Consider the following 23,754-nt stretch of genomic DNA (forward strand, 5'->3'; position numbering starts at 1 on the left):
TAACAGCTCGTGTTATGCAGTAAGTTCATCAAAATCATGAAACACTCAATTTGCTGATATCATATTCTGAAATAGCCTTTACTGTTTTTGCTTTTATGTTTGTTATGGTAGGATCAGACATTCAGTTTGACCTTAGACTTTGTCTTCCAAGTAGTGATGCACGGATCAATACTACAGTATTGATACTTCCCATATTGATGTGGTATCAAGAATATCGATCCTCACATAAAAATATTGATTCTGACATTTTTTTTAAACTAGTGATATTATTATTTAGTTAACATGAATATTAATGCATCTCATAAGCTTTAAAGTGGAAAAAAAAGGATTATATGAATGAATAGTTGCATGGCACCAGAACGTTTTTCTTCCACTTGTCTTGACATGCAGAAAAGCAGTCAGACACGCGCTTGTTCAAAGAGGGAACAGTGTTTTCCTGAGGTAATGACAGAAAAACAGTATCTGGAGTTATTCACACTAAGTAATGACACATCTAAATGTGACATGTAAAATAATGGACTTGTTTGACAATTTTTACAGGTTTATTAGAGTTGTTAAAATATTGATAATGACCTTTAATCCTCATTAATAAATGATACTCTTATGAAAACTTACAATGGCTTTACTGTAGTAATATTGTATTAGTAACCACAACTGTAGTAGCCATGTTTTTTTATTGTATTGTTTTTTGGCAGTAACCAAGGTTTTGATACAGTTACTGTAGTATCCATATGGTAACTTGTTTTTAGTAATGTAACCATATAATAATATCTATGGTTAATTTTAAGGTTTTATATGTGGCGTATACTAACTAATTATTAAAGGGTAAATAAAGCAGCCTAATAATTTTCTGTTTAGGCAAATAAATATATAAAACAATTAAGTAATAATAAAAGTTACTAATTTTATACAAAGAATTCGTAAAAAATCAATTTAATAGGAATATCGGTTTTGGTATCGATATCGGGAATATTGGCCTAAAAGTACTTGGTATCGAATCGAAACGAAATTAAGTGGTATCGCCCATCTCTATTTCCAAGTAGCACAGTGTGTTTTACTTAAACACAAATTGACTGGCTAGAAAAACATAAAATAATAATCTAGAAGGTCTCAGGTGCCAGCTCAAGAGAACATAATCACCATAATGTTGATTTCAAACAAAACACAACTATTGATAACAAAACAACAACGCTAATTAAACTAAGACTTCTATTAAGGCTGAATAAAAACTTTTTGTACTTTTTTGGCATTGCCCTTGAATAAGTATGTATGCTTTGTCGAAGGCTTATGGGTATTTCACCATTATAACCCACAATGCAGTGCTATACTGTTATTTTACTATGTACAGTTTTTATTTTTCCTAAAACAAATATATTTTTAAATCCTGGCAACATTTTACAGACAAGTGAAGGCTGACGTGAGATGATAAAAACACAGGAGTTGCTCAGAAACTTCATGAACACTAACCATGTGCCACAAACTTGAATTTTCATGGGGCAATTTAAAATATAAAAGTTTCAAAAAGTCACTGGCTTTCACCAAGATGATATCATAATTTTGAAAGTTAATTTTCCCCTAATGCCTTGCAAACATCAGCTATTTACTGTAAAACTAGTCACTTCACAGTGAGCCTGCTCTTGATCTCCCATAATGCAACATTTTTAACAGCAAACTTATTGTATTTAAGAATCATAGTAGATTGCTTTAGGAATTTAATCATTCTCTTTTTTCAGTCCTTTAAATTTTTTATTCTAAATCAGCACACTGCTAATATACATTCAGCAAGTCTTCGAGTGTTTTCGGTAGAGAGGGGGAGTCTAATTCACTCAGAACTGATACTCGCTACAAGCCAGCCAGGTGAAAGATGAAGATGGAGTGGTCTACCTCAACATTTAACCACTGGATCTATAGAGATAGTTTCATTTTTAAGAACATAAATGGTGTGCAGCTCACACATTGAACTTAATTGCTTCAAAGGATCTAGTGGATGCCATCTCTAAGGGTCCTGCCCGCCGGGTACACAGTAATTCAACTGCAAAATGTGCAGCAATATGGAACAGAGCTTATCGCTCTATTGTTGCTGCTGATGCAGTGGAGTCCACTTGAAACCTGACACAATTGTTCCTTGTGTGACTCGGTGGAACTCTTGAAAATTCTGCTCTTTTAGAATATTCTTCCTGTTCAAAGGATAATATCTTGCACCTCAGCTTTGGAATAGGTGATGAACTATCATTAAGCAGAAAGAGTTAAAAGTGTTTCAGTGTTTTTAGATGAAAGCTTTGACCTAGCAACTCAGTTGCTGTTGATTTTATGGTCATTAATGTTCATAATGATGCTGTTGTTTTACGCACCTTAAATGAACTTAATGCCTCGGTGTTTTGAATTATAAACTTTGGCCATGCACTGCCATTGCTGTTAGATTCAATGTTTATTTAATTCATGTAATGTTTAATGCACTTTTTATAAAGTTCATAATGAGCTCTTATTGTGCGGCTCTTTTTGTTAGTAATAAAGAATGGAATACAGTTTCTTCCTCTTTGTACTTTTATATTAAAATGATTATCCTACTCAAATGCATGTGACCTAAAAAAAATTTAATTAGGTTGAACGTAATCCAAAAGTAATCAGATTGCATTAACCCAAAAAAAAATTTCTACGAGATTACGTTACTGAATGCATTTTTATTTAATGTAATTTGTAATCAGTACCTGAATACATTTTACAAGTAATACGCTCAGCACTGATAACAGGCATACACATATTTTATATGTTACAAGAGTCCAAAATAAATAATAAACAGAGTGTCAATTTACACTAAGTGTAAGTCTAAGCCTAAGTGTTGAGGCTCTGGCACCACCAAGATGCAACTGTTGGGCCCTTGAGCAAGGCCCTTGACCTTATCTGCTCCAGGGGTGCTGTATCATGGCTGACCCTGCACTCTGACCCCAGTTTAGCTGGGAAATGTGAAAACAAATACATTTTACTGAATATATGCAAAGAATATATGTATAATGTGTGACCAAAATAAAGGTTTATTCTTATTTAAGTGCAAAAATCTTGTTGGCAGAGGCTATTGTGAGTATACACTAACGCCCATCAATGCCCAGACCAAACTCAAGACAGCCATGACAGATTTATTTGGGGTCAACTGCTGATCAAATGAAGGCGGGCATATTTGAATTTTTTGCGATGGGGCAGAGATGTTAAACTGGTTAACAGGTTAGACATTTAGTGGATTAAGAGATTGGATAACTAAGTGACTATTTGTGCTCCAATAGTCTGGTGGAAACAGGATTTTACAATAAACTGCACCCCCATGTGAAGCTGTAGTAGCTCTGGGTGTAATGAAGGCATGTGTATGTCACGCTGGAGATCCGGGTTCTAATTCCACCTCATGACATACTTTTCCTATGTCTCTACTCTTATTTATTACTATGAGTAGTATTATAGGAAATATTAAAAGTGATTAATCGCAGTGATTTGGTCACAGTGAAGGTCGGGGAGTTGAGGGAAGGATTTGATCTGGATAAAATTAACCATGGTTTTACTATAGTAATATTGTAGTAACCATCTGTTTTGGTGGAAACTATATAGTTCTGGTTTTTCTACAGTAACATGTTGTTAATAGTAGTTAATAATAACCATGTTTAATTTTGTGGTTACAATGATTTACTAGAATAATACCATGGTGATACTATAGTAAAACCATGGTTAATTTTTGTAGGGTAGGGGTAGGGGTAGGTGTAGTGTGTCTGTGGGACTCCAAATAAACACAATAAAAATGCTGCCACTATATTGTATGTTAGTATTTAAAAAGGGGTGTAAGAGTATCTGACACTATTTTCACTGGTGTAAAAAGCAACAAAAAGCATTTTAAAATCTTCTTTGCAATTACTACAAATAGTCCCTGCAATAATACATCCCAGATGCAGATTATTGTACAAACAAAATCCCAATAGTAACCATAAAAATAAAAACATTGAAAACTTAGTACACAAACCAAAATACACAGTGGACTCTTATTTTGAAATGACGGAAACTTGGCTCTGTTACAGTGCTATGTATGTATGCGTGTGTTTAAGTATTTACCAAATTAAGCTATTTATAGCCTACTGTATATATTCATCATATGAAAAGCTTTACAAACATATATTTCATCAGATGAGGTTTAATGAGGAATAAGGTTCATTATTATTCATGAGAATTGAAGTTGGAGACAGTTTATGTGATGACGGGCACATTTCTGTGAACTTGCATTACTGTCAACGATGAAATGATGAAAAATTTTGATTTAGCAAATCCCCACAAGATAGGAGTTATAATTACATTTCACCTCTGGAGGCCACTTTTAAACTGTAAAACCAAGATGTTCTAACTGTATTCTCCATCGCTGGCCACAGGAATAGTAATAAAAAAAAACTATCGGCATAGATTTGTTTTCTGATATCGATAGCCAATATTAATTCGTAAAACCGATATTTCAATCTACCTTTACTTCATACATCCACTAAAAATCCCTGCCACACATATTGCATAAAAGCCTTTGTAAAAATGGCTCAGAAAAGATAGTGCTGAGAAAACCTCCAGCAGCATTTTATCACAAATGACACTTTCTGAAAATCTCTCAAATAAATGTTCACTTTCTGAAAATAGATAATTTTCTCATTTGAACTCCTTCCTCTGCTCAAATACTCAATCACCATTTATTAATGTTGTCTAATTTCTCATCTATTAATTTCAGGGGCAAACTACACCAGTGGCACCAGAGCCTCTGCCGTCAATGAGGCCCCTCCTGTGTGGTCAGAAGAGCCGTCAATTATCAGCCATCACTCTCCAGCACAGTCCGCCGCTATTTCCTGGCAGGCGGCGATTAATGCGGCAAAACAATCTCAGGGTCCCCCCCAGACTGCAAGCTTCCAGTCAGCAGTGGGGTCAGCTCCGGTGGGGTCACTGGCCCAGAGGAAACGGCAGCAATATGCCAAAAGCAAGAAGCAGGGGAGCACCACAAACAACAGACCGCCAAGAGCACTATTCTGCCTGACTCTCAATAACCCTGTACGCAGAGCATGCATTGACTTAGTAGAGTGGAAGTATCCTTTTATCGGCTGTGATCTGCATCAGATATTTAGACTGAATAACTGAAAGTCTGACTAATTGATTAAATGAACATTTAACATTCTGTTATTATGATGAGTTAGAAAAGCATCCCGAGTCAGAACAGGCTAAAGGTCTTTGCCGAGTTTAGTGCATGCAGATTCAAAGCTCTAGGAGGAATTACAGTGAGAAGAAATATTTTGTCTTGATTTAGGGAACTGGAAAAAACCCTAACCTAGTGTTTCCCAAACAGGTGATGATGGGGGTATGCGTCACAAACTAAATTCTGAGATTTACCAGTTCATGATTTTCTCACCGGCAAAGAATAATTTTGTGCGTCCTCTAGTGTAAAAACATCAAAATGGTTGTGCAACCTGATCTCACAAAAATTCTTACATATTTTATGAGTTGGCTATTTCGTATGATTTCATCATATGCAAATGCCTGGATATGTAATGCAGAAGTAAGCACGAATTCCGCACGCGAGGTGTCAAGGACATGCTTATTAATATCATGCCTTTACCCAAACCACTTATCTAATCCTAACCGATCAATAAAGTGTGTAAACATGACAGAAAGCTGTTGTGTGTGACGGAAGCAATTAATTGTTGTGTATTAGATGAAAACGATGTCCAGGGACGTCATTGGCTGTTGTGAAGGTTGTACGAGTGCAGTTGTGCGATATCATACGACTTAGCCAAATTTAAAAAAGTTCGACGAATCCTTACGATTTCGCTGTGAGAGTGTATTGGGTTATGTCATAAAGGTCAGGGCCCACATTTACAAAAATCTGAAAAAAGGGAAAGTTCACTCAAAAAGGAAAATTCTCTTATCATTAATTCACCCTTATACCATCCCAGATGTGTTTGACTTTCTTTCTTCTGCAGAGCAATTTGACAAAGATACATTTGAAACTTTCAGTATAATGTTCGTTCAGCTACAAGTAAGCCCTTGGTTGGGACTTTGCTGTTCTGCAGGTTTGCTTGACACATTGCACTGTTAGTGGTACTGTTCTCACATTCTTCCTTAAACATTTTAACTCCAGACCTTTTGATATCTTTATACTGCTGTCAATTTTTGCCAACTGTGTGGCCTTAGCTGTTTACATCCCCTTTCCGGAAGATGATTCCAACTCAACTAATCATGATTTGGTGAGTACTGTGATCTGTGTCTCTTCTGATTTCTTATCGGATGTCTTGTGGGATTAGATTCTTCTAATTAAGATTAAATTGAATTAGAATGGAATTAGACAAGCACAGAGGAGAATTTGTAAGTATTCAAGGTTCCCCCGTGCTGCTCATGTTTGTGCCTTGGGTATATGAATTGTCTGCTGTTTTAAAATCACAAAGAGATCACTGTAATACCTCATTTGTTTTTTCTCTTAGCATTGAGATTAGATCTCATCTTACAAATGTGGTGAAAAAGAGGTGATCTCAACAATGTCTCAAACTGTGCTTAGATTTGTCAAGATATCAAAGTCTGCAATCAAATGTCAGAGATCACAAAATAAACTAAAAGAATTCTCATCAAATTCTTCCAAGATCAAATGATCTGAGCTATGCTATCTACATAATTGACTTATTTGTGTCTAATTATATTTTTCCTGAGGCATTTTTGGAGGAACAATTGAGACAAAACATACGGTAATTAAAGGAATATTCTGGGCTCAATACAAATTAAAGGCTCATGAAACACCAAAACAAATTTTTTGAGATGTTAATATTTTATTTGCCATGTTCTTCCGGTATTAAAACAAAAGTTAAAGCGATGTCACAAAAAACAAAAACAAACAACAACTCTGAGTTGTGACTGGTAGGAGAATACTGAGCAGTTACTGTGTTGTCGTTGGGCTGAAAAGACAAGTAGAGTTGCGTGTCGTCAGCGTAGCAGTGATAAGAGAAACCATGTGACTGAATGATGGGTCCCAGTGATGTGTATATGGAGAAGAGAAGTGGTCCCTCCGATAGACTTCACACCAACACCGGAACACAACAAAGACATGCTCAGTGAAATAAGATAAATGTCAGTGTTATGTCTCCTCTTAATGCACAGAACAGCAGTTAACCCTCAGTGATCCTCTTTACTCTCTGCTGGTGTTTTAGGTAGTGATGTCCTCAAAGTAGATCTGCATGATTCTGGATAAAATGAAAATCACAATTTTCTTGCTTAGTATACAGATCACAATTCTCTCACGATTCTGATGGGAAAAAAATTATTTCAGTGATTTACAATACCTGGACATAAAAGGCATACCTGTCAACACTCCCGTTTTTCCCGGGAGTCTCCCGTATTTCACACCCATCTCCCGCCCCCTCCCGTTTTGTTATTTCTCCAGGGAAACTCCTGTAATTTGTATGGCCCAAACCTCGTTATATGAATAATCACATCAATATATTATTCAAAGGTTGTCCAGTTGCCAGATCTTGTATGAAACGCATCCTACTCACACAATCGACACATCAGATAAATTTCAACCCATTTGTGACCTCAACCTGGAGACCTACAACCCAGTTGTGCTGTTGATATCTGCGCAGTTAGTTGACGGGTGAAGTTGAATCAAGCATCACTGGTAGATGGGAATAGAAGACAGGTGGTGCTATGGTGAAAAAAAACTAAATATACATGTACATTTAACAACAGCTGGATGGAAGAATTTAATTTCATATCTAGAAGAAATATCGACAATGGCCACGCCTTTAGGTAAAGTGTTTCGCACTGATTTTATTATCGGACAAATGGAAAAATGACGTTACTCAGCACATTAAACCACAATGGCACAATTTGTATGTATTTAGCCCGCCCCTGTCATCAAGACCCCACCCCCCACCCAGCTCATATTGACAGGTATGCATAAAGGTACTAAACAAAGTAACATGTAATTTACTAGAGGTTCTAAAATAATGTTCTCTGCTTCAATCAAAGCAAAAATGCAGTAATAATTTAAATGAAAATAATGAGGTCTTCAATGTTTCTCTTGTAAAAATTGCTTCAAGCTTTTAAAGAGATTGTTCAAGAGCCAGTAATGTTTCAGCAACAGTAGCAATTAAACATTAAAAAATATATAATATAAAAACATAAAAAAAAGTAATTTAATGCTAAATGAAACTACTTAAATATTTGACACTGTCTACTGTGTGATTATTAGATATACATGAATCCTGATTTTTTGCAGTAAGAATGTCTGAATGGCAAAAACAGACAGCATGCAACTGATATAATTTAGGCGTCGCACAGATCGAATATTTTGAAGAATTTGTCCCATCTGCTTATAAATTAACGGAACAAAAATTGACCGGTAGATCGAAAGCTTTGCCTTTCGGCTCAGCTCTCTTTTCGTGACAACAGTGCGATAGAGCGAGTGCAATACCGCACCTGCTGCCCCGATTCTCCGGCCAACCTCCCGCTCCATTGTCCCCTCACTCGTGAACAAGACCCCGAGGTACTTGAACTCCTTCACTTGGGGCAATAGCTCCTTCCCTACCTGGAGTACGCACTCTATCGGTTTCCTGCTGAGAACCATGGCCTCAGATTTAGAGGTGCTAATCCTCATCCCAGCTGCTTCACACTCCAGTGAGAGCTGAAGGTCATGGACCGATGATGACTTGAAGACAACATCATCTGCAAAAAGCAGCGATGAGATCCCCAGCCCACCGAACCGCACACCTTCCCCACCCCGACTACACCTCAATATCCTGTCCATGAATATCACAAACATGATTGGTGACAAAGCGTAGCCTTGGCGGAGACCAACCCCCACATGGAATGAACTTGACTTTGTGCCGAGGACCCGGACACAGCTCTCGCTTTGGACGTACAGGGATTGGATCGCCCTAAGAAGGGACCCCCCCACCCCGTACTCCCGCAGCACCTCCCACAGTCTCTCCCGGGGGACCCGGTCATACGCCTTCTCCAGATCCACAAAACACATGTAGACCGGATGGGCATACTCCCAGGCCCCCTCCAGGATCCTTGCGAGAGTAAAGATCTGGTCCATCGTTCCATGGCTAGGACGAAAACCGCATTGTTCCTCTTCAATCCGAGGTTCGACAATCGGCTGAACCCTCCTCTCCAGCACCTTGGAGTAAACTTTACCAGGGAGGCTGAGAAGTGTGACACCCCTGTAGTTGGCAGACACTCTCTGATCCCCCTTTTTGAAGAGGGGAACCACCACCCTGTTCTGCCACTCCTTAGGCACTGTCCCAGATTTCATAAAGGCATCAGAGCAATGTTGAAGAGGAGTGTCATCCATGACACCCCCTCCACATCCAAAGCTTTCAGCATTTCTGGTCGGATCTCATCAATTCCCGGGGCTTTGCCACTGCGGAGTTGTTTGACTACCTCAGTGACCTCCCACAGGGAAACAGAATCTGATCCCCCATAAGCCTCCGGATCTGCCTCTAGCATAGAGGGCGTGTTGGGATTTAGGAGTTCTTCAAAGTGTTCCTTCCACCGCCCAATAACCTCCTCGGTTGAGGTCAACAGCATCCCATCTTTGCTGTATACCGCTTGGATGGTTCCCCATTTCCCCCTCCTAAGGTGGGCGGATGGTTTTCCAGAAGCACTTTGGTGCGGACCGAAAGTCCTTCTCCATGGATTCTCCAAACTTTTCCCACACCCACTGCTTTGCATCCCTCACCGCCGAGGCCGCAGCCCTTCGGGCCTGTCGGTACCTTGCAACTGCCTCCGGAGACCTCCGGGACAACAAATCCCGGAAGGCCTCTTTCTTCAGTCGGACGGCTTCCCTGACCACCAGTGTCCACCACGGTGTTCGAGGGTTACCACCCCTTGCGGCACCTAAAACCTTGAGGCCGCAGCTCTCCACCGCGGCTTCGGCAATTGAAGCTTTGAACATTGCCCACTCCGGTTCAATGTCCCCAACCTCCGCAGGGATGCCTGAAAAGCTCCGCCGGAGGTGTGAGTTGAAGATCTCGCGGACAGGGACCTCTTCCAAACGTTCCCAGTTCACCCGCACTACTCGCTTGGGCTTCCCAGGTCTGTCCAGAGTCTTTACCCACCCCCTGACCCAACTCACCACCAGATGGTGATCGGTTGACAGCTCTGCCCCTCTCTTCACCCGAGTGTCCAAAACATATGGCCTCAGATCCGACGACACAATTACAAAATCGATAATCGACCTTCGGCCTAGGGTGCTCTGGTACCACGTACACTTATGAGCATCCTTATGTTCGAACATGGTGTTTGTTATAGATAATCCATGACTAGCACAGAAGTCTAATAACAAACATCCACTTGAGTTCAGATCGGGGAGGCCGTTCCTCCCAATCACGCCTTTCCAGGTGTCCCTGTCATTTCCCACGTGTGCGTTGAAGTAACCCAGCATCACTATGGAGTCCCCTACTGGGGCCCTATTCAGGACTCCATTCCGGGTCTCCAAAAAGGCTGCATACTCTGAACTGCTGTTCGGTGCATATGCACAGAGAACAGTCAGAGTTTCCCCCCCACAACCCGTAGGCATAGGGAGGCGACCCTCTCGTCCACCGGGCTAAACTCCAATGTAGTGGCGCTCAGCCAGGGGCTCGTGAGTTTCCCCACACCCGCCCGTCGCCTCACACCCTGGGAAACTCCATAGAAGAATAGAGTCCATCCCCTATCCAGGAGTACGGATCCAGAGCCAAAAGTGTGTTGATGTAAGCCCCACCAGATCCAACTGGTAAAGCTCCACCTCCCTCACCAGTTCCGGCTCCTTCCCCCCCAGTGAGGTGACATTCCACGCCCCCAGAGCTAGCCTTTGCTGCCCGGGTCTGATCCGTCGAGGCCCATGGCCTTCACTGCCACCCATATAGCAGCGCACCCGACTCCTGCGGTTTCTCCAATGGGATTATGATTATATCTTATTTGATTTTATATATTTTGATTTGATTTTCTTATTTTATATCTGGATTGTGATTATAATAATCTAATAAAATACAAATAATCTCAATTGTTATAGATTAATTTTGCATCCTTAATATATAGTGCTTAATGTTTTCTGTTTAGAACTGAGACCAGTTTGAATTTTAGGAGATTGACAGAATGTGTTTGTCATATACAAATTAACTTAAATGTTTTATTGACAAATTACAGTTACAGAATAAAGCCCTTATTACACAGCTCTCTGGAATACTTGATTCTAATTGGTCAATGGTGCCATCTTGTGGTTATATATGTGAATGTACAGTTGTCAAAAATATCAGACCGCTAAATGGCTTCTCGGATCACGGTGGAATCGCTACATACATCAGCCACAACATTAAAAATTAAAATCCCAGGAGATCAGCAGTTACAGAAATACTCAAACCAGCCCATCTGGCCCCGCTATGGGAATTGGGCATCTGCATACTCAATTACCTCGATGACTGGCTCATCCTGGACTCATTCTTGAGAGTTACTATGCACTCACAGGGACCATGTGCTCAGGCACCTCAGCCGTCTAGGGCTTCAGGTCAACTGGGAAAAGAGCAAGCTCACCCCGGATCAGAGCACCTCTTTTCTCGGCATGGAGTTAGACTCAGTCTCAATGACAGCAAGCCTCACCAACGAGCGCGCACAGTCAGTGCTCAGGTGCCTCGCTCTCTTTGAGCCTGGCACAGCGGTTCCTCTAAAACAATTCCAGAGGCTCCTGGGGCATATGGCATCCTCAGCCAAGGTCACGCCGCTTGGGTTGATGCATATGAGACCACTTCAGCACTGGCTACAGACTCGAGTCCCGAGATGGGCATGGTGCCACGGCACATACCTTACCCCCTCCTGCCGTCAGACTTTCAAACCTTGGACAGACCTCTGTTTTCTGCGGACCAGAGTCCCCCTGCAGCAGGTGTCCAGACGTGTTGTGGTCACCACAGATGCTTCTCAACAGGGTTGGGGCACCATGTGCAACGGGCATGCTGCCGCTGTTTCCTGGACAGGGCCCCAGCTGCATTGGCACACAATCTCAGGGTTGAGATGGTCTCGTCCCATGTTTTGTCAGGGTAGAACTCGGTAACCCGGTCGGCTGTTCCGCTTGCACACAGTGTCCTTCACCAAGTTGATCCAGTGCGCCTTCTCTCCCAGGTTAGCCACTAAGTGTCCCTACCTGTATGTTCTGCTCCATAGCCTTCTGGCCCGCAAATTCAGTGGAGCAATTCGTGTTCAGACCTGCTATGAGCCACAGGTGCTATGTACTGGGATAGGGATCCACCGGCTTAGTTCCCTCGTCTGGCAACTCCCCGTGATATATTTTCCGCGGTACGGTCCCCATGTCGGTGGACCCGCGTCTGCATTGGGCAGTCCCACTGCCCCCGGTCGCCCGTGTATGTAGAGCTCCTCCCTCATTAGGCAGGACCTACCACAGCGCTGGTCCCACTTACAGCTTCACAACCCTCATGGTGTTATTTGCCACACGTTACCTCCCCCTAGTCTGGGCAGGATGTGGCCTCCGCAGGGTCTTTTCCCCCTGAAAGAATAGGACCAGGAAAGACAGCCTTCCCCGATGCATTTCATAGCACTAAGATAGCCCCAGCCGCTTCACACTCTATGCGAAAGACTTAGAGAGAGAAAAGGCTGCGGCTGCCGGGATTGCTTCCATGCTGGTCATGTAGCACCTGTTTCCCCCTCAGGGGTGCTGGGGACCTAAGGTCTGTATATGACATCTCTTTTGGGGGCATTGGGGAGGGTTACGTGCTGAAGATACAGCTGCCCCTTGCACGCAGCATCCTGCTTGTACCTGTCTCAGCAGTTCACGTAACGCGGACTAGTGTGTGGCGTTTTTGAATGGGACCCCTTGTGTCACTTCATTCGACACTACGTCGAGTGAGTGACAGAAGGGGAATGTCATGGTTATTGTTGTAACCTCCGTTCCCTGAGGGAGGGAATGAGACGTGGTGTCCCTCCTGCCACGGCACTAGACCTACCCACTGTAAACGGCCATGCCTTATTCTCGGCTCCTCAGTGCAAAAACCTGACTGACTGACAGACGCACGCCCCCTTCCCTTTATACCCGTATGTCCGGGGGCGGGAAATGCAAATTCTGTCTTCCAATTTTACATTAGCCTTTTCTCAAGTTCACAGGTATGCGAGGCTCCCAAGGAATACCCCTAAGGAAGACTCACTTCATTCGACACAAAGTCTCATTCCCTCCCACGGAGGTTACAACAGTAACCATGATGTTTTTTGACATCATACATTTTCACTTGCGCTCGTCCTCTAACATTTCTGGTAAGGGAACATATTGAGCAGTGATTCTCCCTGGCCATTACTGAATTTTTCATTGTACAGAAAATATTTTATGAATGGGACAGCTTTAGAATTGACCCTGGCCAGTGCTCTTACTACTATAGGAAGCTGATTGAGATGCACCCATAGATTCTTGTTAATTTGTGGTGTGGACATCATTTGACTTCATTGAGGCTTTTATGTCTTTAATTCTATATCTTTTATTGACCTCGTTTACTTGCACTTCAGAAAACGGCTTACTCCAGAGATTTTGCAGAAAGCAAAATAATAGAAAGCATGGAAATGCAAACACGTTTTTCCTTGCGCTTTTTAAGGGAAAGCGGTTTAACACCCTGAGTTTTCTGCCAGGGAATGTGGCTTATGTGTCTGTGTAAATGCACAAGTGATGTTTTTTCAGGTTTCTGAAGACTGCACATGTGTGTACTGTATGTGCTCAGGTGTGCTTGGGGAATCCCGGAGTATGACATAACTGGGAAACCCCAATATTGTAACAATGCTACTGCTGCTGTTACAGATGTAATGTAACACAGCATGTAAACACAAACACTGCTTTCATGTCTAAAGCAGCTTTCTCACAATAAGCAGCTTTCTGGTATTCATGCAAATGAGTGGATAATGAGTTATAATTTGACATCTGTTCAATTTCAGCAGAAGGTATAACTCCATCCCCTGAGTGACGTCATTAACAACAGTTCTATATTACTGAACCAATGTGGTTCTAACGACAGATGTGCCACTTAGTTAGTAAGGTTTGGAAAATAGTCGTGACTAGCTAGTTAATTTATACAACGATGCATCCGTACAGTGGTGGTTAAGCAGTGAGTTAAGTCATTGTATGGGGAATGCCCAGTATTGGCAGAACAACTACAGTATATTTCATAAACAATACAAGAATGGCTTATGTCTAATTATCAGTGATTCATTCAGTCAAGCTATCATAATGCACAGTATTTTGAAAATGTAGAACAAGGGCGTTTGATTGGTTCAGTGTGATGCTCCAGGGCTTTGAGCAGCATTGGGCTTGTCCAGTGAGATTAGCCTCAGCTGAGTCAGTGACACCAGTATTTAACCTTTCTTTCTCTCACCATCCCCATTACATGTCCACTCATGCATGCTTATCGATCATTCCCAACCTACAAACACGAGCAGTCTCCTATTTTCTCAGTTCCACAATAATATGTCATGAGTTAACATTGTGGGAGGAACAGAATGAACGTATTTATAGTACATATTTATAAACTGATAATCTGCCATTTCACTCATCATTTTTGGGAAATTTCACTAGTGTTTATTTCACCAGGAAAATGCTGACTTCATCATAAACTCAACATGTTTTTTATGCAGTGGTTGAACACTGTAATTTATCACAGATGTGTCTGGTGTGTGCATGAAAGTAATGGCAAATCAGAGTCCAACATATGCAATACTGGTGTATAAAATAGCAATAAAGTAAGAACAGAAGAATTGCATTTGATGTGTAGCTTACATAAAGACTATAGCATGCAGTTGCCTCACACAGAATTAAAGTATTTTAATGTAAATTCTATTAATCTAAATAAATTGCAATTACAAAATGAATGGAAATAATCAACAATTACAAGGTTTTAGCATGCTTGTGCAGCCCTAAATGCGAAACATGGTGCATGGCAGAAATGAAATATACACAGAAATATGCATGCAGTCATATTTGTGTGTGAGCTCAAATGGAGAGGTAGTTGTAGTTGACACTAACCCATCTGTAAACCAGAAGGAGGAGGGTAAAAGAGGATGATAGGAGGATTATATCTTCACTCACCCACTCTCTCCCTTCAATCTCATCCCTCACTCAATTCCCTTTCTGTCTCATTCTCTCACTCTCTCGGTCTGGCTGTTCAATTAAATACACTCTTATTTCAAAAGCTTATATTGAGAGCTTAAAGAGAAGAATGATTAGAGAATGTCCCACACACTCAAACAGCTTGCAAATCTTTCTTACATAGCAGCATTTAGTAAAAGACTGGCATTTTAAAAACAACACATATTCATCCAGCATATTTCAAGTATACAGTAAATACACTTTACTTTAAGTCTTTTAAAAACAAGGTCAGAGTGACCTTCACTAGGTGGCATCATCCTTTTTTTTCCCCTCCCCAACTTGGAATACCCAATTTACAATGTGCTCTAGGTCCTCGTGGTGGCGTAGTGACTCGCCTCAATCCGGGTGGTGGAGGATGAATCTCAGTGGCCTCCACATCTGAGACCGTTAATCTGCAAATCTTAACATGTGGCTTGTTATGCGTATTACCGCGGAGACATAGCACATGGAGGCTTCACATTATTCTCCACGGCATCCATGCACAAATCACCACGCACAACACAGAGAGCGAGAGCCACATTATAGTGACCATGAGGATGCTAGAAAGCCTGACTGGAGTCACTCAGCATGCCTTGGATTCAAACTTGTGACTCCAGGTGTGGTATTCAGTGTCTTTACTTGCTGAGTTATTCAGGCCCCTCACTAGGTGGCATCTTAATCTTTTTGATGCCACAAAAGATTGATCTGTGAAATAGAGAATTACTGTAAGTCATCATTGAGCAGATGCATTTATGCAAAGCAATTTAAAGTACACTTACTACAGAGACGATTCCCATGGAGCAATTGAGAGGTTCATTGTGTTTTTCAAGGACATAATGGTCATGGCTTGCTTCAAATCAGCAACTGTCTGATTATCAACTAAGTTAAAGAGCAAAGATACAAAGAGAACCTCACCGTCTCACTGACAGACACCGTTGTCTATGTACAGCCGTGGCCAAAATGACTGGTAGTGACATAGATTTTGTGCTTCAGTTGTTGTGGTGTTGATTCACATTGTTTCTAGCTTATTGTGCAGAGTGATCAGATGCATTTGAAATAATTGCAAAAAGCTTCATTGGCCAAACCAAATGTGCTTTATCACAGAAACCCAAATTTCATTGTTTTTTTGGCCCTGGTACAAAATGACCAGGTAACATCATTTCACTAATCATATCGGCAGCACCTGGGAAAGTGTGAACGAGTACTAGTCAGGTGAAATCACTATCATTCTGATTGGATTATAAGAGCAGACTGATAGAAATAAAAGGAGGGAAGAAGTGCTTCCAATCATTGTGTTCTTGTTAGCAATTGTTACCTCTAAAGAGACGTGCAGCCATCCTCACTTTGCATGAAAATGCCTCATATGCAAGGAAATTGCTGCAAAGAATTTTGCACCTGTTAGAACCATTTACCAGATCATCAAGAACTTGAAGGAGTGAGGTTCAACTGCAATAAAGAAGGCTGCAAGACGTCCCAGAGTGTCCAGCAAGCATCATTACCGTCTCCTCCTAAGGAGTCAGCTATGGAATCGTGTCACCACAGGTGCAGAGCTTGCTCAATATTGGCAGCAGTTTTGGTGTGAGTGCATCTGCATGCACAGTGAGGCGAAGAACTTTGGACAATGGCCTGGTGTCAAGAAGGGCAGCAAAGAAGCCACTTCTCTCCAAGAAAAACATCAAGGACATACTGAAATTCTGCAGGAAGTACAAGGATTGGACAGCAGAAGACTGGTGCAAAATTAGTTTCTCTGATGAAGCCCCCTTCCAACTGTTTGGGATGTCTGGATAATCGATAGTCCAGAGAAAAAAGGTGAACGCTACCGTGAGTCATGTGTCGTGCGAACAGTGAGACCATCCATGTGTGGTGTTGCTTTTCATCCAAGGGAGTGGGCTCGCTCACAATCCTACCCAAAAACACTGCCATGAGTAAAGAATGGTATTATAACATTCTCCCAACGAGCAATTTGGTGATGATCTGTACATTTTCCAGCATGATGGAGCACCATGTCACAAGGCAAGAGTGATAATGAAGTGGCTCGGAGATCATTACATTGAAATTTTGGATCCGTGGCCAGGCAACTCCCCCGGATCTTAATCCCATAGAGAACCTGTGGTCTCAAAAGGCAAGTGGACAAGCAGAAGCCCACAACTCCGAGCACTAATAAGTCAAGATCTGTCAGGATTTTGCCCAGAAGCTGATATCCAGCATGCCAGAGTGAATTGCAGAGGTTATGAAGAACAAAAGTCAACACTGTAAATATTGACTCTTTGCATATATTGAATGTTTTTGCCAATAAAAGCCTTTAAAACTCATTAAATAATTATCATTGTTTTCCAGTATACCATAGAAACATGTGAAAAAAATAATCTACAAATACTGAAGCAGCAAATTTTGCAAAACACAAAATGTATGTCACTGCCAATACTTTTGGCCATGGCTGTATGCTTTTGCTTTGTAAGTGCTCATGGTAATGCGGATATACACCTGTATGCTAAAATACACAAAATTCAGTCACAATCGAATATTTGTCAAAATATCCAATCTGTGCATTAGAAATTACCATGCAATCAACCTGTGACTGTCCGTTAATATATTTAAACAGCAATATTGATAAGAGTCCAGGGCTCTGTTAATTCTTTGGACGTGGATTACTGAGTTATCTGGATTCCATTGCTGATGATTTGACCCGATCCAGGATACATTCTTGGAAGATCATCTCAGAGTTGCTGTCATAGCAACAGGTCCATAAGCCTCAAACCTGCCAGGCTTATTTAATGCAAACAGAATGAGATGAGGCTTTTTGGGAGAAATAAATTGATTCGCAGATGTATCATGATTCTTTCTCTAACGATTATGAATGGATTCTCAAACATTCTGAATCGATTCTGAGATCAGTTTTAACTGCGGCTGCGTGGTGGCGCTTACTGTATGTGCATGCCAGAAACAAATGGTTAGGTGTGCAAATACAAACTAAATCAATTGTACAAAGATGGACAAACTTCAATCCGCACCATCTGGTTTAAAAGCGACTGTGTGGGAACACTGGGTTTTTTTATATAAAAGGGAAAAATGTTAACGATAAGAAAAAGGAATTGTTGAGCAAAGTAAAAAATCAAGGCAAGATGATCCAAATTCAAATACTTTGGGAATACGACTAACAGGCGGAAACTTATTACACATTTCCACCAAGAGCTGGAGAAACAACAGCCTTCTGTTCCAATTACTGCCATCGTGTTGCGAATGAGGCAGCGAAGGCAGACGAGGAGAGTGGATCCAAATGCAACTTAACTTTATTAAATAAACAAACGAATAAACACAAAAGAAACAACCACAAAGGGAAAACAGGAAACTTAAACACGAAGAAACAAAACTGAGAACTCGGGCAGGGAACACATACCAGGCTTAACAACATTCAACGATTGACAGAGGGGAGTGAAAACAACCGGGTTAAAATACATGGACATGGGAAAACGGGAGCCAATGAACAAACAGAACTCAAACAAGATGACAAGGTGATAAACAGAAACCAATGGGAAACTAACGAGGGCAGGTGAAAACAATGAACAGCAAACATGAGGGCTAACAAGACGACTATGGAGCTATAAGGGTGACAAAAGTGAAAACTAAGGAACTACAAAAGTGACAAAAATGACAAACGAAGGGCAACAGAAAGACAAGACATGGTATACATAACAATTGCCAATTCCACTCCAAAGAGTTTAGTTTAGTTTTCACTTCCTTGTTCCTTTTTTGTCATTGTCAAGGAGTTTAAGGGGAAAGGAGGAGGCGAGAACCAAAAGACACAAAAGAACTAAAACCAAAAGACACAAACACACACACATAGGACGGACAGCTGCCCGTAAATGTTCTCTCTCTGTCGCACCACCGTCCGCAGTCGACCGTCATCCCTCTCGGATGCTTGATTAGCCTGATAAGGGGCCGGTGTGTAAAATCACGACCCGGCCCCACCCCCCGCCCCATCACAGTCATGTAATTTCCTCATCATGTGACCCTCTTGTTTCATCATGCTTACTAGTCCTGTCTTTTCATGTCTTTACTTTTTTTGAGTCTTGTTATCTGTTTTTTTAGTTCTGTCTTGTTACCTTTTTAAACCATGTCTGTGTATTTAATCATGTTTGCCTTTGTTCCTGATTGTGTATTGTTAGATTGTAATGGTCAAGTCATTGTTTAGTTCTTGGTTTTGTTTTGTTTTCAATAAACTGCACTTTGGTTTCACCTTCATCATTCTTCAGCCTGCCTAAAATGTTACACAAAGTTACACAACCTCAAAATTAACCCAGCAGTTTGCCTCATGCGAGAGGTGTTAATTTCCTGAAGTACCACTATCACTTCACATTTTGGATGTCTGCTTTATCTAACACACCTGATTCTAATGATTGACAAATTAGTAGAGGGCTCTATGATCTGAAATGGGTGTGTCAAATAAGGGAGACATCCAAAATGTTAGTGGTACTCCTGGAAAGGATTGATTCTGCACTTTGGCCAGCAAGGTCATTTATAATGTGGATCTAAAATACTTTTTTCATGTGAGCTTAAATGAGCCGATTTACCCTCTGATGCCTGGCAGATGGATACATTTTACTCAGGATATTGACTTTGAACTTTGGTTGAGCGATTTACCATTTACTGTAGGAGTGGGTGATAATTACCTCAACACTCCTACAGTTGTCACCACGCCAGAGTCCTCCACCATAACATCCTCAGAGTTTACCAGCACAGCTGCCATCTCAGAGCCTACAGCTACCTTGACCTTGCCTCTGTCCACACCCACCACGCACCACATTCCATCACCCATGCTCACCATGTACCACGTGCCAGCACTCACGCCCGCCATGGACCACGAGCCACCACCCACAGCTGCCATGGACCACAAACCAGTACCCACTGCCACCATGGCTTACGAGCCAGTGCCCATGCCCGCCACAGACCTCATGAGTCCTTAGCTGCCCTGACCTTTTCCGAGTCCTCAGTGGTTTCCTGCTGCTTTGTTTGGTTCACCTTGGTCTTCTGGCCTCCTGGCAGATTGCCGTTGGTCTCTTGTTGCCTCGCCTGGTCTGCCCTGGTCTCCTGGCTGTCCAACAGATCGCCAGTGGTCTCCTTTGGCCTGCCTGGTCCGACTTGACTTGACTCGATAAACAAAGGCAAACATGAGGGCTTAAACACACAGACATGGGATAACAAGATAACAAGACAACCAATGAATCAATAGAACTAATAAAAAAGTGAACAAGACTCATAAACATAAACAATGAAAAGACAGGACTAATGAACATTATAAAACAAGAGGGTCACATGATAAATGGTCACCAAAGGTCTCCTGCTGCCTCACCTGGTCCTCCCTGGTCTTGTTTACGTCTTCACTCTTATTTAGTGTTCTCCTGTCAACTCACCCTTGGTCTCCAGCGACTGCTGGTCCCTGGTGCTTTCCATCTCCCTCTGGTCCCCCGTGGTCCCCAGCACCCCCTGGTCCCCGTGGTCTCCAGTGCTATCAGGTCCCTTGGTACCCCTGCTTCAAGGCCCATACTAGACCTTGCCCCAATGAAATTAAGCTGCAACACAACAAAATTAACCACAGAAAAAGGCTTCTTTCAATTGTGCTGTTGCTTATTTAAAAAAAAAATTGTGCTGTGGCTTATTCAGTATGTTTTAGCCTAATTTCCTTTTAGCAGAATGTGGTGTAATTTCATTGTGTTGTGGCTTAATTTTTTTGTGATGTGGTTTCATTTCATCTGCTGGGGCTTTTCTGTTCTGGTGTGGTTTAATTTGGTTGTGTTATGTTAGAGCAGTCACGATTATGAAATTTGGCTGATGATTAATTGTCAAACAAATAATTACGATTATGATGAATAATTTAAGGCGTGCTTTTTTTCTGCATGTGTGCTTCATACACCTTAAGAAATCATTTTTACATACAGTATTTACAATTACAATTTTGATTGATTCCATTCATAGGACAAACAAACATAACAATCAGAATCAATTGTATACATTAAACCCCTCCCCCCAAACATCCCCCACATACACAAACATGCACTACAGTCACTAACAATTACAACATAAAAATAAAAAAACAACAAGAATGCACATACACATCAAACTAGAAATCCATCTTCACTGCCCCTTCCCGAGAACCCTCCAAAAAGCCAAATATTCCACTTCCTATCAAACAAATCCCATTTTCCTAGCCATGGGAATCACCTCCTCGAAAGCCAACGTCCATCCCCTGAAAATTACTTGTCTCTAAACCATAACTCCATCTAGGACCAACTTTTAAAATTATTATCCCCAATATTAATGACTGCCCCATCGCCTAAGATGCAGATTCTGGGGCTAAATGAAAATTGAGTGTCCAATACTTTTAAATAAGTTTAAATCTCTTGACAGAAGTTATAATCTCTTGACAGAAGTTTAAGCTCCATCCCCCAGACTCTGAATTAACAGGGAGTAATACACTGATGCCTCATGACCTTTTCCAAAAGCAGTAATCACCACTCCCAGAGTATCTGCCGCTTCAGGGGGGTGTATGCTACTCACAAAAATAGTACAGTACAATGGCGAAATAGGGGCAAGGACTTCCTGTTCAATACAAAACTAGGGAGGGGCTTTCTCAGGTGGAAGCGACCAAAGAACCAAATGTCTAAGACCGAACGTATAATAATAAAACCAAATCTTGTGTAGGCCTAGCCCACCATTTTCAATCGGCCTATGCAATTTACTGAAATGTAATCTGGGATGCTTACCATTGCAAATATAGGACTTCGCTATGCTAGCAAATTGCTTGGAATAAGAGAGGGGGACATCTATATGGAGAGACTGTAGCATGTAGTTGACGCAACAGGTAATGAAAGTTAAATTATCCAAATATCAATAAAACTCAAATTATTGAAGGATTAGAGGTGAAAGACTGATGGACATACGGTATTTGCGCTCAGTGAAGTGGAGGATGAAGTTACTCTTCACATATGATGAGTTGATCTGGAATGGGGCCCTCCATTCTTTTATTAATTGATTAGCCTGTACAAGTAAATGCGCTGCGTGATTGATTTGGTATATTCTTTTATATCAACAAGTGTTTGCTTGGAGTTCGGAAAGATTTAAACGCATCGTTAATTATCAAGAACAAGAGACAGCACTAAGAGCTCATCTGTGTTTAGAAGTGTAATCATCATTTGTTAAGTTGTTTTTGATGTTACTTAAGTGTTTTGGAAGAAAATTAAATAGAATGTGCTTTTTACCCCGGGGGCGACTTTGTAATGAAAAGAGACGCTCCAACATAGGGCAACATTGCTTATCTGCTTCCGGGCTCAGAATATTGTGCTTCAGTGTAACTGGAGAGCTTGGAGTTGCTTCAAAAGTTTATTTTAGGTGAATAGGAGATGTGCAACATGTAGGCCGACTTTGACATCCCACAGGCTTTTCTTCTGCAACAGACAACTCACCAAAGAATCAGCAACACACTCAGCAAAATATTGTTCTTTCATTTGTGCACAGCATCTCACATATAAACATGTCCACTATGCATAATAACTGGAATATAAATTGACTGTTCAATGTGTGTAATTTGAACACAAGCAATGCTTTAAATAACGAGGATGAATAGAGACGCAACTTCTAAAAATTTTACGTTGAAAGTAACTAAGCGTTTATGCACAGTGCTGTCAGCACGCTTAAATATTACTCAACAAATTCATCTTTCAATTCATCCCATTAAAAGCACCACAGCCAAAAATAAAAAACTCACTTGTTCATCCTGTCCCTTTTGTAGGATGTGTACCTTTATATGACATCTGTATTACACCCAAGGGTGTAGATTTGTTTTGAGGGCAGACAAATACCCATCTTTTCATTGGTCATGGTATTAATAATGGGGGGTTTGATTTTACTTGCTTGTTTTGATTATCCGATCGCCTTTAGTCAATTATTCAAATTTTCCAGGTGATTTAAGTCTATTTTTATGGTAATGAGAGTTTGTGTGTTTAAGGTGCAGTTTCACATAAATAGAAAGTGCATGTTCAGTCCACGACACGCAGCCCCCATCCGTAACCATAACAACAGCCAGTAACCAGCCAGGCACAAGTGCAAGAGATCTTCACTTTTAGACTTACAACGAAAACCTCCTTTACAGTATATGATTAATTTACATGTTAATAAAACATTTCTTGTCTTAAATTAACTGTGCCTTTTTAAATCACATTTAATAGTGAAACCGTATAATAACGACATTACTAAACACCACCAGTCATTTTAGTTGTGTTACAGTAACTACAGTTATGGTAAAGTGAATGTGCACCCCCTAGACATTTCAAATGCTCCCCTAAGTAATTCATCCTGGTGCCGTTCATGGCATTTATACAGTATATTTGCTTAAAATTCCATTATTTGGGCTTTTAAATGAGATTGGAATTTGAATTGATCAGACAGTTATTTAATAATCCAATTGTGGTTTAAATTTCATGTGCTGTGGTTTATTTCCATTGTGTTTCAGCTTATGTTTGCTTTGCTAATTTTGTTGAACTGTGCACCCCTGGGGCACTGTATACATGTCAAACTCAATTGTGTGATACAGGGCTATCGGTCACCATGCTCTCTAAATA

The 23,754-nt window shown here is 41.1% G+C and overlaps 1 protein-coding gene across 1 annotated transcript in view; it reads left to right on the plus strand.

Annotated features, from left to right (window-relative positions):
* The window catches only part of cacna1db (calcium channel, voltage-dependent, L type, alpha 1D subunit, b), a 135,761-nt gene that overhangs the window by 3,997 nt on the left and 108,010 nt on the right, over nt 1–23,754 (plus strand). The window contains 2 exon segments of the mRNA XM_052108311.1: nt 4,742–5,090; nt 6,140–6,245. Coding sequence (XP_051964271.1) covers nt 4,742–5,090; nt 6,140–6,245 — 455 coding nt within the window.

This window comes from Xyrauchen texanus, chromosome 37, assembly GCF_025860055.1.
Source record: "Xyrauchen texanus isolate HMW12.3.18 chromosome 37, RBS_HiC_50CHRs, whole genome shotgun sequence".
In the NCBI taxonomy this organism is placed as follows: domain Eukaryota; kingdom Metazoa; phylum Chordata; class Actinopteri; order Cypriniformes; family Catostomidae; genus Xyrauchen; species Xyrauchen texanus.